Here is a 17,910-nt window from a genome sequence, read left to right as displayed (position 1 = left end):
AATAACGTTCTGACAACAGAACGCCTCCCAATCTCCAGTTACTTTGAATATGTTATGGCTTTGAATCTTAAATAACTAATACATTAAGACAACCAACGACAGTCAAGGGGCCAACATCACCTGATAGATACAATAAATTGCCATAACTATCCATGAGTATAAACAGCACCTATAAACAAGCCCAAGTAGCACAGCAACGAAGGTTGCTGGGCGATGGTGTCCCAAAACAGGTGACCCGTGTCCCCCCCCCCCCCCTCCCCAGCTACCACAAAGTTCATAATAACAACATTCCAGAAATATAACAAATTTTGTCAAACATTACTTCATTAGTGTTAAACGGATGCATACTTTCCGGCCGTGTACAAGTAACAAACACAACGTAAAATAAACTGAGGCAGCTTCGTGTTGCAGAGCTATAAATCAATCTTATCGTATTACATCACAAAAAAGACATTTTATCCTTGTTAATTGTAATTATATACAAAAATGATTATACGAGTTAACGTTCCCCAGAACTGTTACCAAAAAAAAAAAAAATAAAATAAAATAAAATAATAAAATGATAATTCTGATTGCCGAGAAACTATTACAAATACAAACATGTATTCAAACCTGGTTGGTACCGGAAAAAGGGGGCTCGTACAACAAATACATATATATCTTAATTTATGATCAACTTTATCATACATTACACATACAAACAACTGGGCTTTATGTGGATCATTTTCCTATTCCCTTTCTTCTTTATCATCTGAATATTTTTTGTTTCAATACTGGGTTTGAAGTGAGGGTCATACATGAGAATCACCATTCCACACAAAAAATAAAGAACTTTGATATCAACATGGACATACATTGTGGAATAGATATTATGAATAAATGCGTACTGTATGTATTACTTTGTCTTCACAAGAAAATACAAATGAAAACGGAAAAAGAAAAAACTTCATATGCGTATTATGCTTGGAGAATTTTCACACACATACAAACACAAAATGTATTAAACTTTGAAGTCAGCTTTGATACAGGTTTAAGTTATTCTAACAAATAAAAGGATTTTTCTTTCTTCATTCTCCTCTTCCTTGTTTATTACAAAATGGAAATAATTCAAGAAGAAAAGGTGTAAAATGATGTCACGCAGCAAATAACCTGCTTTAAGTTTACTTTCACTATAAACCTATTTCATGATAAGTATAACAGGTAAGGTAAAAGCTAAGTCCAATTTACCTTCATCTCCTCCTTCTCTTCATCGTTTTTTTTTTATTTTTTTTTTTAGTGCAATTAAGAGTGGGTCTGTGAAGGCTTAACTTATCTTATCAATGAAGAAAGGATATACACAGAGAAGTAGTCATTGCTGTGTATAGGCAGCACTGATATACAATAATCACAATCAGTGTAAAAGGTAAGTATATACCAATTTTTTTTTGTTCTTTCTTTTTCATTACAAAATGGAAATGAGGAGAAGAATAAAAAAAAATAATCAAATTTTCCATCATATCACCGTATTTTCTACTAGAAAAAATGACAACAAAAAACCTTGAAAACCAACAGAATACAAACATTCATTTCTTCAACCTTTTAGTTTCATTATACCCTGCTCCTTCTCCTCCTCCTCCTCCCTCTCATTGTCTTCTTGTGAAAATGAAATAGGAAAATGAAGGCTTCACTTATTCAATCAGTGAGGAAATAATGTACAAGAAGAAATGGTCACTACTGTGCATAAGCAGCATTGATCTGCAATTCATTGTCACTATAAGAGGTAAGTATGAATACGTTTTTTCCATGCTGCTTTCTTGGTTTTTTTTTTTTAATTCCAAGATGGAGATGAGGAGAATAATAATATAAAAAAAAACAAAAACAGAACTTTCTTTATACTTTATGCATTGGAGAAAATTTAGATGAAAACATACAAACTACGTTGTAGTAACAAATGGCCCTATTTATGGTCAGCCGTGGCATACATTTCGTAAAAATCGGTCTAACGGGTAAGTACTCATTACGTTTTCATCGTGTTCTTACAAAATTGTCCTTTGTGCCAGAAAAAGAAAAGAAAAAGAAAAAAAAAACACAATTTAGGGCAAAATCTAGTTCATATGCAATCATGACAACGAACAATGTTTCTTCTATATTACTTCAAACTGTCTAGTTTGACAATTTATGTCAATTTTCAAAATTTTATTGATAATATTATGGCATGTTTGATTATCAATGTCATTATTACTTTGAAAGATATGGATAGAAGAGTGTTACCTCGAGCAGATGGCATGTCACTAGCCGAAAAACACCGTTGATCTGATATGATATGGAAATAAAGTAAGAACAGAATACAGTGCAGCTATTCCTTATAAGCTTGCCAGGCGGTGGTATTTTTCGCTTTGCTGAACAAGACGACTTTAGTTCCAACAAGGGTTATTTTGTGGAGAGGTTCTCGTCCTTCCTCATCTTGTACGCCTTGGCTGCAAGTACGCTTCGCTTGGCCTTCAGGGCGGGGGGTAGATCGGTGCGGACAGAAATCCTTGGACCTCGCGTTTGAGCTCCATCGTCGGGTGTTCCGCGACGGGTAGATCTTCCTTCGTAGGTAGCAAGAACGCGATTTCGCTCATACATGTACACAAATTTTGCAATTATGGGCTGGGGTGCACTGGTAGCTGCGTTCCGCTGGGGAAGGCGATGGGCATTAACAAGTGCGATAGACGCAGACTCCTCTTGCGACAGACCAAGGGTTACAAAAGCACCACGTAGAACTGCATATACATCCTCGTTGGGGGCTTGATGAAGGCCGTAGAAAAGGAGATTTCCTTTCCGCTGGTATATTTCAGATAGCGTAAGCTTCTCTTTCAGAGCGTCGATTTCCTCCCTTAACTTAGCTTCTGTTTCCGGCAATTTCCCTTTCTCCAGATCAAGTACCCGGGCCGAGTTGTCAGCGACAGCTGACTCTAGGTCCAGCATTCGCTTCTTCATACTCGCCAAATCAGTGTGAATATCTTTCAGTTTAGCGCAAACCTTACTTGAGAAGGCGTTCAATGACTTCTGAAGATCAGCGAGTGTGGGTTGGGGGTCCCCGCCAGAGGTTGCCGCGTGTGATGAGGCATCATCCGGCAAATCAGGGCGTTGGGTGGAACTTGCACTGGCGCCGCGTTGCGTAGGTCCGGGCATGGTTTTCTTTCTTAGTTCATAGGTATTAGGCATGGAGAAATGATACTCGACGTAGATATTCAAAGAGACAAGTTATTCAAGTCAATATCCAGAAGATCCTGCAGCTTGTCAGGTTGTTCCAAAATGAAAATTTTGTGTAAGTTTGGTAGTGGTATCGAGAGTTTAAAAATGGCGCCTCACTCCATCCGCCGCGTCACGTGACTTTTTGCAAATGACTACTCCCCCTCCATATCATATAAAGCAGATGTGCACTGCAACATTGACCATTGTGTGAAAAATTTTCTTGTAAACTTCATTTCACAGCTGGGTATTTTTCTAGTTGGTTGATCTGAAAGTCCATATCATTTATTTTATTCTAAGTAGGTTTATAGGTATATGATCTGCAGAAATAAAAACGCGGGTGTTTCGCCATTGTCGCAATTAATGTGGCAAGATCTGATGCACACTTTTACTGAATTTTGTTTATTTTTCACAAACACTCACACACGCACACACAAATAAAGATCTTGAACAGTTCAGGGGGTAAGGGCAACTCTGCTTTTCCATCTCTCATATCTTCCTTGTGCCATTATCTGGGCACCATTTACAATTACTTGGTCTATAGGTGGCGCTGTTCATCATGTCGGTCTCCTGAGCCTTCTTTGCCTATAGTGTCGGTCTCATGAGCCTCTTCTGCGTAGTGTCGGTCTCGTGAGCTTTGTTTGCGTAGTGTCGGTTTCGTGAGCCTTTTCAGCGTAGTGTTGGTCTCGTGAAGCTTTTGTGCGTAGTGTCGAACTCATGGGCTGTATAAGTCGTGGGCTTATTTTACTTGATGTTGAACTCGTGGCCTTTATGTACTTAGTGTCGAACTCTTGGGCTGTATAATGTGGGTTGTATGACTTGTCACCTGTATGACTCATGGGCTGTATGACTTGTGAGCTGTAATGACTCGTGCGCTGTATGACTTGTGAACTGTATGACTCGTGGATGTCGGCCTCGTGACGTGCACCCGATCACACTATTTTAAGTGTGAATCAATGGTTGCTCCGGAAAGAAATAACACAATTGTTTACCATATTACATGCGAATCACGATGATACGTTATGGTGCATGAGTATTTTGTAGAGTATAAATCGTTCTATTAATATTTACTTACAGTTTGCTACATTCAAATCATCTTGAATCTTTATATAGCAGAAAGTGAATATTGTGGTCAGAGCATTCAAGATTTAATGACTTAGAGAGATAACTTACTCGTTTCATCTGCACACAAAATGAAATAGTAACAAAGATTAATATACCAGATTATATATAGAGAACAATAGGGTCCTAAAATCTATTGTTGAACACGTCATCGCATCTTACGTAATCTGCAGTAAATCCAGTGACTAATAAATATAGCGTTTTCTCTTTTGTAGACAATCTTTGAGCCAGTTTAGAGTTTGGCCTTGAATACCTCGTTTTTCAGTTAGTACAATAAAATGTCACGGTCAGTGGTATCACAAGAGTTGCTCATATCTATGAAAACTGTTTTTTTTTTTAATGTCAAATGATAAGAGAAAATATAGTGTAATAAAATAGTGCAATAATGACGGGAAATGGAAATTGAGAAAGTGATGAAAATACTTTATTGAAGACTACTAGTTTTATTGTGAGTTTATTACAGCTCATTAGACAGTTGTTGTGAAACAGGAGTTGTTTACAAAGAGCTTTTTGTCGAACGTGCTTGGTAATCACAGTCAGGAATTTGGAATGCTTTAGGTATTCAAGATGACCATGCACCGATGTATCAGAAATTAGTGTCTGGAATTAATGTACTCCCTATTTGTGATGCGTAATTTGGTATATGTAGTTGGAAAATGGAAGGTTAGATTGGTGTGTTTGGAAATAGGAGTGAGAAGGATAATTTTCGTAATTTTGTGAAATTTTGCTGTAAACAGAAATGGACAGTAGGCGGATGAATATTAGTCATTTTCCAGGGGTTGAGTTGCACATGAATGCGCCCTTTGTGCTGTTCGTATGTACAGCGGGAAATTTGGACACTTGCACTGCACTCTGCACGACACACACCTCACTTCGCACTCTCGCACCGTAGCTAGGACAAGCAACCTGCCGCAATGGGTTGAGTCTGGCTGTTTTCTGCCTGTTATGATGTCTTTTGGTTTGGCAGAGTTTCTTTTGGACAAGACAAACTGTAAGTCCTTTATATTGTGTTATAGCTATCAAGAGAAAGAGATTTGTGACAGTATAAAAATACGTTATTAGTTAATTGTATACACGTGTACATTGTTATAAAACTGACAGATGTCGGTTGTAATTTGTTTGAGTTAAACTAATGACAGTATAAATCGGGCCGTTGGAATGTAAATGGGAGAAATTTGAGTTGATGTGATTTTTGTTCTTTTCACGGAAATAATATGAACTAAGAAATCATTTGTGGTATATAATGTATTTCAAAGTGTGAATTTAGGTGGAGGGTGTTTTAATTTGAGTCAATTCAAAATGGCGGCGCCCATGATTTAGATTGTTCAAAATGGCGGCACCCATGGTTTAGATTATTCAATATGGCGGCGCCCATGACTTAATGATGTTACATGGCGCCAGTTTATAAATTAATCAATGGTTGTTATAATAATTTCATTCTTTAATGTATAGAATGATCATAATTTCGATGAGTATTGTATTCAAAGCATGGTCAAGTAAATCTATAATTGATTCATTTTTTGAGTTGAATGATTGTAATGTTGATCGAGAAATTTGTGTAAAGTTTGATAGAAGAGAATTGAATCTTTGTGTTCCTAAATGAACATTATGACAGTACAGTGGTATACTGAAGAATCAATTTACTGTATTTATTTTTAGTGTTCATGGGTGAGATGTTCAGCCCTCCGGTACTGGTGTTCTCATGTCTGAGGATGAGGGTTCATACTTTCAAAGAGCGAGTTGCTACCTGACTTAGGGTAGGCATGAATGATTTATGAGCAATTGTTCACCATTTTTGTGTATAATGTGCAACTGTGTATGATACAACAATGAATGTTTTTTTTTTTTTTTTGGTGATTTATCTATTGCTAAAAAGGGGGAAAGCTTTCGGTATGCAGAAACTGAAACAGATTTACATGGAAGTAATTATTGGTATGTACATGATTTATGATAGTCGCTATGGGGTAATGATTAAATTGTTTATTCGAGTGCATGTTTAGATGGTACATGCGAGTTTAGATGGTGGCTGATTAGAGTTCATTGATACAATACTAGTTCATGTATCGGGCGATGAACGAGTTATAGAGTTTTGTGAATATCCTGGGAAGTTTGGATATTCGAGATAATTGTGTGGATAGTGAGTCCACGAGTGTTGAAGACAATTTATTGTGTATTGCATCATAGCTTCTATCTTGATCTGCATGGAAAGTAATTACATTTGTAGATTTAGCACCATATATACATATAGTTTTCACATTTTGGGAAGTGCTCTTGCATTGCAAAAAGAGGGGGATCAATTTATTAAGAAATGAAATGTTGAATACAAACTATGATTGTTTTCCTGTTTCTTGCAGGGTTTTCTTTTTTGTGTGTCGATTTACTGACACCAATAAAGTCAAGTGAACTACAATCCTGCGTCCACTCATTCATTTGAGTCCTGGGGTCTATCACCACATCATCACAGCCCCCTAACGTACCACCTATCCACGACAATAATATACTGTTAAATCTATAGCATGAAAGAAACTTTGTAGGAAATGGGGCTAATGATACATTATTCAAAAACCCATGAAGTGTTCAATGTACAATCTTTTCCAGAACTCTAGATAAGATGGGAAGTGTACAGAAATAAGAAAATGATTTCTCATTTTTGACGGATTGATAGTTTGACAAAGCACCTGTCCCCCTTTCCTTTTAACAATAATTATTCTACACAATAACGATTATGATCAGTGATAATTGTGATAATGCTGATAAAAGATAATATGACAATAACAATGATTATTATTTCTGTTATAATTATTATCATTATCATCATCATCATCATCATCATCATCATCATCATCATCATTACAGTTGTTATAATATAGATCGTTGGCAGCTTTGATATAGGCGGAGAGTTTGTGTCATTCTTTGGCCGCCATTAGCAGAGTAGAGTAAAACGTATAGTGTACGATGACATGTCCTGCTCCGAGTTCTAGGATAACCCTAAACATGGAATCATTCAGTAATGGAGCGAAAGTTTGACCTGCTGGTCATGGTACATGTCAATACGAGATGCTCAATTTTGTAAGTTCTGTACCCTTTTAAGGCATTCCTGTCGAGAGACCGTCACAGTAATCTAGCATCAAAAGAGGAAGGACTTAGCTGCGTCCTATATGTTGACAAGCATCAACGCCGCTTCGAAACCGTTTGCTTTGTGAGGATTACAATTATAAAGTAATGTATTAGTGTTATTCAGTCATTTAGTTTCCATGGCACGCAAGTTGATTTGTAACATTATCTACAGATCAATAAATAGCCAATTCTTAGCGAAGACAGTGTGGCATCTTGCGATATAGTGGAACAGAAAGCATGTGGATTGTAAAATAGATGGTGTCACTTACCCACTTTTGAGGGACGCCTATGGAATTCGTGGCCATCAATTGCTTCCCATTTAGTTCTACACTATTACACTAGTGGTCCAATCATATAAAAGATTCAAGATATTTCAATGGCCTTCTTCAAAGTCCCCTTCCATTCAAAAGACTTGATGTGTGAATCCTGGTCTATGGTGACAAAGGTAGCTGACAAGTTTGGTGAGAAAGTGGAACATGATTATCGTTTAACTAGAGCAACATAAAATATGCACACATTATCATATGTTGTTTAAGTATGATTTTATTCAAGTTGAAGGCAATGTGAGTAGAACAGAACATAATATATATATATATATATATATATATATATATATATATATATATATAAAATTATATAGATAGGTCCAAACATGTTGCGAATTCACGTATTGGCTCCAATGTAACGAAGAATAAACCGGTAATGCAATATTTCGCCAATATAGAGTTTATTTAGCAACTCAAATTTTCGGTGGCTTCCATCCACCTTCTTCAGGAGACTACTGAAGAAGGTGGATGGAAGCCACCGAAAATTTGAGTTGCTCAATAAACTCTATATTGGCGAAATATTGCATTACCGGTTTATTCTTCGTTATATGTATATACATATATATATATATATATATATATATATATATATATATATACAAAAGCCAGGTTCAAAATGAATGGCAGAATCAGTAGAATAATTCTCGTTTAAAAAGTGATGATAAGATGATGCAATATATAAATCTATCAGCATCAGTATACGGAAGTAGTACGTAGTCCTGTCGAGACTTCCGGTCGACTTCCGGTCGTTTATGCATCATCATCATCTCATCTCTAACTGTCTTAAATTTTCATGTGACACTTCGCCCCATACCCCACCTCCAACAAAAAGCCATCGTTACAACTATATCACAAAGCATTTTCACAATAAAACAGAAAAATAAAGACAAAATTCTACATTATTCGGTTGACCTTCAACCCATAACTCCTCCTCCATAAAATCACTACATAACAATACACAATATATCCAGTTCAAACGAAACGCATATTCAAAACATTTCAAAATACAAACAAAACAAACAAAAACAATAGAACAAGATCATTTAAACATATCATACTAAGGAAATGAAGGTTAGAAAATGGCCTATAGTTGGAATGATTTTTTTTTCCAGTGTATGAAAAGTTTCTTTGAAGTCGAAAAAGGCCGATCTTCAGGCAGTGGAATTATGCAACTTTCAGGGGTGGAGTAAAAATGTTTCTTAATACAGGTAACATGTCAATCAATAAAGCTCAAATATACGAGGATACAAGAAACTTTAATGTCTGTTAAGAATACAGAAATTCACCTTCCACTGGCATAACATAAAAGAAGGAAAATCATAATATGTGTGGATAAAACATATAAGTGTGGATAAAACATGAGTGCGGAAAAACATGTATAAGCGTGGATTGGTGCAACATTAGTGAAACATTTCAGTGAAAATTCGATTAAAAAAAATGTGCTTCAATTTTCTGTTTATTCAATTTGATACGCCTCTAGAGGTGGCTTACATTAGACAAGTCTTAGAGCTAGATAAAGTGCTAGAAGAAATGTTGAGTACTTTCTGCTCGAGGGGGGCGAATGGAAGGAAAATAGAAGTAATTACTTCCAGGGTGTGTTTTTTTCTTTAAAGCATACAAGCAGAGGCAAGGAAAAAATATTCGCGGGGGACCGTACCTGCACGGCTTCTACTGTGCCAAAGCAGCATGGCTGTTCATCCATAAATAGGATCTTTATTTGTATAGTATCAGTATCAGTTTGAATAATTTGATTACCAATTTATATGATTCAAAGCAAAATGCACCAAATGTTAGCGCCACGTAGATACAAAGATAAAGAAAATAATTACAGTACACTCACAAACCACACGCGGTAATTACAGCTAGGAATATATGGATATATTTTAAAAAGATACTTACTACAATATACAGGTTAATAGTGTCTAGTGTTCTAACAAAAACATGCAAATTTGTAGTTCAGTTCAGTCCAGTTCAAATTTATTTATTCATTTTTCCACGATGAAATAGTATATAGACAAAAATCTCACTTTCTTCAGTGACAAAAAAAAAACAACGATTCAAGTAAAGTAAATTCATCCAAGAAAACAATAATTAAAAACTTACAGTAAGGATACATTATGGTTGGCAAAGCAATGAAATTTCGATAATTGTCAATATGCATAGTGTGAAAAAACGAAGAGACCCACTAAAAAGACAGACTTTGAAGAATGTGGGCCCCTCTTTGGTGCAAAGTAGAAGAGGGTAAGAGCATCATTGGATTTGAAGTACATTATGATCATATCAATGGTAGCAGCTTTAATGTGGGTCAAGTCATAATTTCTCTACCAAGCCTGTCGACCACAGTTCTAAGTCCAAAACACACTGTATCACGTGTTTCTGATCAATAAAACCTTCTGGTCAATCTTGACCCGTATAAAGTCGGACAGGGTATTCCGTTTATTGTCTTGTTCAAATTTAAAGAGAGAGAGAGAGAGAAAGAGTGAGGAGGGAGCGATGCCGTTAATTTGAAACACTAGATAGGGTCTTAAAAAGAAGTGAATGAATTATGTACACTCACAGTGCCTCGGAAATCTTTTGGAGGAAGACATACAATGTTGTTGGATATTGAGAAACTTTAATGTGGGGGTGTTAAGAGAGTGCCTGTCTCTTTCTCAAACAAAAACTTTGTCATGCTAACAATTTTGACACTTACTTTAAGCATGACATGACAGTATACCTGGATACAAAGACGTACAGGAAAAAATAACATACTAAACCAATCTTCTAGCGATGGCAAACTATAGTCTTGGGCATGCATAGTCTAAGTTAAACGCATTGTAAAGTACCTACCCTTACCAGACAGACTCTAGGGATTGGTTACATTACCATTAAGGAAGTAGGCAAGTGAAGTGCATATTTCTTTTTCCCCCACCAAGTTCATGATCACAATCTTACTGATATTGGGTGGTAATCACGTGGTGATGTAATTAAACTGTGCTACCAAAATTCACCAGTTGTGTTTAATCTGGCTTTTTTTTCAGATAATCAACTTTTGGTTAAAAGCGATGACAGTGTGCCTTTCTCCTCATTTTCCTTTGCATTTCGCTGTCATAGAGACAAAAGCAAAGACATACAGAAAATAACGTCTGTCTCACTCGCTGGACGAATAATGTTTGTACTTTTCTACCAATCCGCCACACCTGGCATCTACCAGCGCCTTATCGAGGTCATGGATGAGGCCACCGTTCTCATACTTCCACGCGATTAAGAGTTCTATGACCGCTCCCTTCATGTCCAAATGGTGCTTTTGCCTGATATTCTCAGACTCTAAAGAGTTGAAGCCGAGGAATGCTGCCAGTTCGTAGTAATTGCTTGATGGAAGGATGGTGGACAGTTTGAAGATCTGCTCTGATGTGACGCTCTCCTGCTGTCTGTAAGGTAATAATGCGATGACAATAATGGTGACAGTGTTGGTGACGAAATTGCAGTGGTATTGATACTGCTTACGATTATGACGATAGTTACATGGGTATGAACCAAAGAACTTGCTGCAAATCAAAGTCATTGCTCATTGACAAAGCTAAACATCTTTCAGTGATTTTTTTTTTCTTTTTAAAAGCAGAGAAACCATTAGCGTACCTGACAGGTAGGTTTTATTCAAAATCTTGTAATAGCCTAAATATACGCATACATCATCCATGTCTCCATCAGACTATTCTGTAGAGTTGTAGCAATATGGCAATCATAACTTTGAAAAGGGAAAGTGTTACTGCCGACGCATACACACACACACACACACACACACACACACACACACACACACACACACACACAAATACACTGTATGTGATATTCTTATGTCTGAAGTAATGGCAGAGTATCTAATGGCAGCAGTGTCTCTTGAAAATTGCAAAAGAAATCGTTACCGACATCAGTGGGCTTCAACTTCGCTGTTTATCGACGATGTTAATAAAAACATTACTATTTTGTCTGTTTGATTTGGCTTTTTGATATACGTCAAATTCAACTTAATTGGAGTTGGTTTTCACTGCAAAATCAGTATTTGTAATTCTATTACATAACATTATGTATAACAATGCATATGTACATTCGTACAAGCTTTCAGAGGTTAGAATATCCTGCGTGCTTTGGCAGAGAGGTCAAAGTTCAAAGTAAATTGTTGTGATAATAAGTTTCGAATCCCAGCTATCATAACATTCCCACTATTCGACATCTATTTGACATCAGTGTAACTGTGTACTATAGCTTTGTTTTGACTTTGCGGCGTGTGAAAAAACCCGGCGGCGACCGGGGCTCCAAGTCAGGTAGAGTTGCGGTCTAAATTTTCCTTCGGTTCTTCTTTACTAGAAAACAAAGACTTTTACACCATCAACCCTCAGAACATGTACTCGTATTTCTTATCTAAAAGTTTTCTCTTTTTTTTTTCTGGGGAGAGGCATGATGTCAACAAAAATAAAAAAGACCATCCATTCGATGTAAGGCGAAGTCATAAATACCTCCGTGAAACATTTGTGTCTATTGTCCTTTCTTCTGGACTTGACGTTCCCTCGCCTGGTTTTCCTTGATGCACGAGAGGATATTTCTCAGACAGTTTCTCTTTCTCGGTACCTTTGTTGTTTTGAATTCATAAAGAAGGAGTACAGAAATAATAGATCAAAATGAATTAACGCCCTCTTGTTACTTCTTACGATCACTGACCTCAGTGCTTATACCCCTTTCCCGCTGCCCCTCTCGGTGAACCACCGTTGGATTCCCCGGTGAATTCACTAGGGAACCTCCCGTTGATATTTTCACTGCCGTCGTTTCACACCTACAATGCTCTCGGTGAATTTTGTTTGCAACTTTCCCCTAGATGTGTTTTCTGCTCGCACCGCGCCCGATACCAGCTGAAGTGTGGAATAATGGCGCGATTCGCTCGCCGATTTGAACATGATCTGGTTTATACTGTACTACAGTGCGTAGTGGTTCGTACTCGTAACTTCTCTATGATATCACCTCTATCGATCGTAATTCGCATTTTCGGAGGGCCTTCATTTTATTGCTCACGGTGTTAAAATTTGCGATATTTGCAGCTCATTATTGTATACAAAAAAAAAAAAAAATAGAATGGAATTTGCTATCATTGTGTCACTGATGCTTCTGAATCAACTTGGACTGTTCATAAACCGAGTGATGTTGCAATCGCAGCAGTATAGTCAGCACGAAGACGGATGAGACTCATCAGCGTACCAGACTGGGAGAGGAATTAAAGTAGAGGAAGACACGGCAACCGAGTACACTCTAACTAATCAGCTCAGCTTATTTGTATACGGCATGCGTACAATTAAACGATACAACACGATGCAATACTGTACCACAATGCCGTTGCGGCGGTGAAAGTCATACGAACGACACACTGCTGTAGTCGTGTGTGTGTTTAAGGCCCGGTCCACTGCACTTACGGATGCAGAGAGGATGTAAAACGTAAGAAAGATCTTGCCATCCGTTGGAAAACGCTACGCATCCGCTGTGTACTCATCGCATACGTGTTTCATACGCTCTATCCATCAAGCATCCGTCCATGGTGATCTCATCCGCGCAAAAAGTTTTAAGCTGCTTAAAACTTTTAGAACGGATGAACTTTCCGCCGTATACGACGTAAATACATAATAAATAAATAAGACATATACGAGCAACAAACGTTGTATGTCCGTTTTCATTCGTTAAACGTCCGCTGAATCCTCTCTGCATCCTGTGGGCATCCTCGCAACTCACATCCGCTGCGGCTGAAAACGTAGAGGGAGGAAAGATATGGTACATATAGAACGTCTCTACATCGTTAATAGCACTGAAATAGAAAGGATGTAAGCGTATGCATCTCGTATATAAAGTATTCAGAACGGAAAACGCGTTTGTTTCTGTTAGGCGTACGTGATGCATCCGCTTCATCCGCTCTGCATCCGCTCTTTCCGCTATGCGTCCGTTTCGCAATTATCATCGGCTGCCCCCTCGGAGCTGTCATCCACTTCCATCCGCTGTCATCCGCTAGGCTTGCGATGAACATCCGTTTACCATCCCCGCTACATACTACCCACGTCCGTTCTTTTTCCGTTCTGTTTTCGCAATTTTTCACCAATTTTGTCAATTTCTGGAGCGGATGAAAGCGGATGGAGCCACCCCCGAAATCTTGCTCGTCCGCTGTGTCCTTTCTGCATACGTTTTGTGTCCATTGGCCAGTGGGACCGGGCCTTAACATGGGTATACACGAATTACGTGTGGATTAATTTGGGAGAGCGCGATAGCTAGAGAAAAAACCGTCGTGCGCATGGCAGATTGTCGTTAGCGCACTTCCCTGCGCCTGGCAGATTGTCGTTACAGCGTGGGAGTGCGCATGGCAGATTGTCGTTAGGGTGTGGGAGTGCGCGTAGGGTTAACAACATTCTGCCATGCGCACGGAAGTGCTCTAACAACAATCTGCCATGCGCACGGAAGCGCGCTAACGACAATCTGCCATGCGCACGACGAAACGTGTGCATGACCAGAAACAAAACATGACCTTTGACATAATTTGCATATTTTCCCGGTGGCAATATTTTTTTTCCCAGGATGGGAAAGTCACTAGTGTGTGTAAAGTCTATGGCAGTCTACTGACAAAAAACGTCTGAAACTAAGACTATAGGGAGACAAATTGTGTTTGCATAATTTAAAACCCCAATGACCACCAATCTTGGCAGCTCCTCCCTGTGGCACGATGTGTTAGTGCTCTGATCGTGGAGCTATCAGTGCTAAAAAGATGGACGGTGGTTCGAATCCCACGCTGGGTTTTGCTCACCATCTTGTTTCCATTTTTGCTCTTAATTTGTAAAGTATAATAAGTTTGTAACGGTTTATTCCGTCAGGCTTATAGAGAGTAATAAAGTCAAAGACTTGATAGTTATTCTCTATCCAAGTCACCAAGACAAATAAATGCCTTTCCCATCCTGGGAAAAAAAAAATATCGCCGGCGTTTCACCGAGACGACCTTTCACGCTGGGCGTTCCTCGGTGAACGGTTTCATTTCGAAACCGTCTAACGGTTGATCACAGTGGCTAGTTTTTTTGGGTTTTTTTCGTCATATTTTCTATGTGCTTGTAAACATCTGTAAATAAATTGTATTATAATGTAAATAGCACCAGTCTGCAAGAATCTTCAGTCTATTGAAGGAGGCAGGCTTAATCAGAAGAAGAAGAAGAAGAAGAAGAAGAACCACCGGTGGTTTCCCGTTGAACTATTGGTGTTTACCCAGGACGCTTCTAGTGTAAAAATTGCCCAAAATTCAATCGGTGTTTCACCTAGGCTTCCCCTAGGTTTCAACCGAGTTTCCTTTCACACTGCGGGGTTACCCGGGTGCCCCCGGAGGCACCCGGGGAAGATTTCCTTCAGCGGGAAAGTAGTATTAGACCAACATTCAAAGCAAAGACAAAAGGATTGAGGAAGGAATAAATCACTAGACTTGGAATTTGTCAACACTGACAAATTAGGTGATCCGGGCCCCGTTGCTAGAAACTTTGCGTTTAAACGCAACTTGCAACTGATTGTCACTGGCCAATCAAAATCATTGTTGCATGCATGTCTTCTTAATAGGGCAGACCCTGAGTCAATCAGAATGGTTGTTTCAAAATTAGCAATTATTTGCAATTGATTGCAACTTTCTTGCAACGGGGCCCCGATCTGTTCGGAAATCAATGATTTGAGTCCTGATCCAAATAGGCATGACCATACAGATTTCATCGGTGTTGAGGGGACATTGGCCGTGTGATGTTTGGATTCTCATTTACAAAAGGAGTCAGACCTGCCATCTTTGGTACCGAATTCCGTATACACTAACGAAGATACAGAATGAAGTATATTTGACCTTTGACCCCACTTTGCACACCCAAGATGGCGTCTGAGCAAAAAGTGGTTATTTATGAAATGATCCTTGTAACAAGGTCTTTGCGTGTTCAAAATATGGAAAATATTATACATGTATTCACCAAGATACAGGATGAAACATTTATGACCTTTGACCCTAATTTACATACCTAAGATGGTGTCTGATCAAGTAGTTGTTATTTTATAAAATAATGTACGTGACATAAACTAAACATGTGCAAAATATTGGGGTGATAGGGACTGTTTTTCTTGAGTTATTGCAAAGAAAGTTGCAGAAAGAAAGATAGATCTCAATACATCGAAGATAAGCTTTAATTTCAACCAAGTTTTTTGACGTGATCCCGACATAGTAAGAAAAAACAAAGAGCACAATTTCGATAGCGCAAAGTCGCAGCTACAACATATTAAAATCTGGGAGAAATTCACAGAAGGGTAGATGAGCTAGTGCTCGATAAAGACAATCATATCAATATTCACATCTAGAAAAGTTCCCTCCCATAGAGATAACACGTCATAACGAAGATACAGAAAGAAGTACATATGACATTTGACCCCACTTTGCACAGACAAGATGGCATCTTAGCAAAAAGTGATTATTTTGTGAAATGATCCTTGTAACATGGTCTTTACGTGTGCAAAATATGGGAAAGATAGGACATGTATTTACCAAGATACACGATGAAACATTTATGACCTTTGACCCTACTTTACATACCCAAGATGGTGTCCGATCAAGTAGTTGTTATTTTATGAAATAATGTACGTGACATGAACTAAATATGTGCAAAATATGGGGGTGATAGGGTATGTTCTTTTTTTCAGTTATTGCAAAGAAAGTTGCAAAAAGAAAGAAATATCTCAATATATCGAAGATAAGCTTTAATTTTAACCACGTTTTTTGACGTGATCCCGACACCGTATGAAAAACACAGGGCACACTAGCGATAGCACGCAGTCTCAGCTCCAACATATCAAAATCTGGGAGAAATTCACCGAAGGGTAGATGAGCTAGTGCTCGATAAAGACAATCATGTCAATTTTCACATCTAGAAAAATTCCCTCCAATAGAGATAACACGTCATAACGAAGATAAAGAAAGAAGTACATATGACCTTTGACCCCACTTTGCACAGACAAGATGGCATCTGAGCAAAAAGTGGTTATTTTGTGAAATGATTCTTGTAACATGGTCTTTACGTGTGCAAAATATGAGAAAGATAACACATGTATTCATCAAGATATAGGATGAAACATTTATGACCTTTGACCCTAATTTACATACCCAAGATGGCGTCTGATTAAGTAGTTTTTATTTTATAAAATAATGTACGTGACATAAACTAAACATATGCAAAATATTGTGGTGATAGGTTATGTTTTTTGTGAGTTATTGCAAAGAAAGTTCCAGAGAGAAAGAAATATTTCAATGCATCAAAGATAAGCTTGAATTTCAACCAAGTTTTTTGACATAATCCCGACATCGTATGAAAGAACGAAGGGCACATAACGATAGCCCAAAATCTCAGCTACAACATACTAAAATCTGGGAGAAACTCGCACAAGCATAAGTGAGCTAGTGCTCGATAAAGATAGTCATGTCAATTTTCATTTCCAGAAAAACTGCACTCCCATAGAGATAACACGTAAACTGGTCAAATTTGACAAGGTTACTTTCAATCCATTTTTACGAGGTGATGCCGTCATCCAATCAAAATTGTGTTACTACACTTATGAAAGACCATTAAATAAGCTTCAACTTACTGAAATTAGGGTGAAAATAAGCAAAGGATACAAGTGAGATACGCTCGAGTGAAATTGAAATTTGATGACGTCATTTTGAAAATTTACTTTTTTTACTTTATTAGGAAATTTGATATCTTTTAATCATTTTTTCATTATCGCCAACCCATGAAATGACATGTACAACTCATCAGCTTTCAAAATATGTAAAGAAAATGGGGGGTTGTAGAGCCCACTAATGTCAAAATCGACCACTAATGTCAAAACAACTACTAATGTCATAACACGTCGACGACAAATGTCATAACAACCACTAATGTCATAACACGTCGACGACAAATGTCATAACAACCACTAATGTCATAACACGTCGACGACTAATGTCATAATGACCACTAATGTCATAACACGTCGACGACAAATGTCAAAATCGGATTAACCACTAATGTCATAACACGTCGACGACAAATGTCAAAATTTCCATTTTTACTGCAAA

The 17,910-nt window shown here is 37.9% G+C and overlaps 2 protein-coding genes across 3 annotated transcripts in view; both read right to left on the bottom strand.

Annotated features, from left to right (window-relative positions):
- Positions 1 to 2,409: 2,409 nt before the first annotated feature.
- LOC140230266 (uncharacterized) lies at positions 2,410 to 3,189 on the bottom strand. Its single transcript, XM_072310443.1, has one exon. The coding sequence runs from the start codon at positions 3,187 to 3,189 to the stop codon at positions 2,410 to 2,412; it is 780 nt and encodes a 259-aa protein (XP_072166544.1).
- A 6,673-nt stretch (positions 3,190 to 9,862) lies between these two features.
- The window catches only part of LOC140229978 (uncharacterized), a 99,022-nt gene continuing 90,974 nt past the window's right edge, over positions 9,863 to 17,910 (bottom strand). Inside the window, exons 5-6 of one of the 2 annotated variants that reach the window (XM_072310174.1) lie at positions 12,278 to 12,389; positions 9,863 to 11,191 (exon numbers count right to left, since the gene is read on the bottom strand). In XM_072310174.1, the coding sequence (XP_072166275.1) occupies positions 10,912 to 11,191; positions 12,278 to 12,389 (392 nt within the window). In that variant the 3' untranslated portion in view covers positions 9,863 to 10,911. Of the gene's footprint in view, positions 11,192 to 12,277; positions 12,390 to 17,910 lie in introns of those variants that run through there. The other variant, XR_011901348.1, reaches the window with a different exon arrangement.

Source organism: Diadema setosum, chromosome 6 (assembly GCF_964275005.1).
Source record: "Diadema setosum chromosome 6, eeDiaSeto1, whole genome shotgun sequence".
Lineage (NCBI taxonomy): Eukaryota > Metazoa > Echinodermata > Echinoidea > Diadematoida > Diadematidae > Diadema > Diadema setosum.
This window is presented reverse-complemented; position numbering and strand designations above follow the sequence as displayed.

Coding starts and splice junctions, on each gene's coding strand:
- LOC140230266 (XM_072310443.1), bottom strand. CDS start 3,189: ATGCCTAATACCTATGAACTAAGAAAGAAAACCATGCCCGGACCTACG.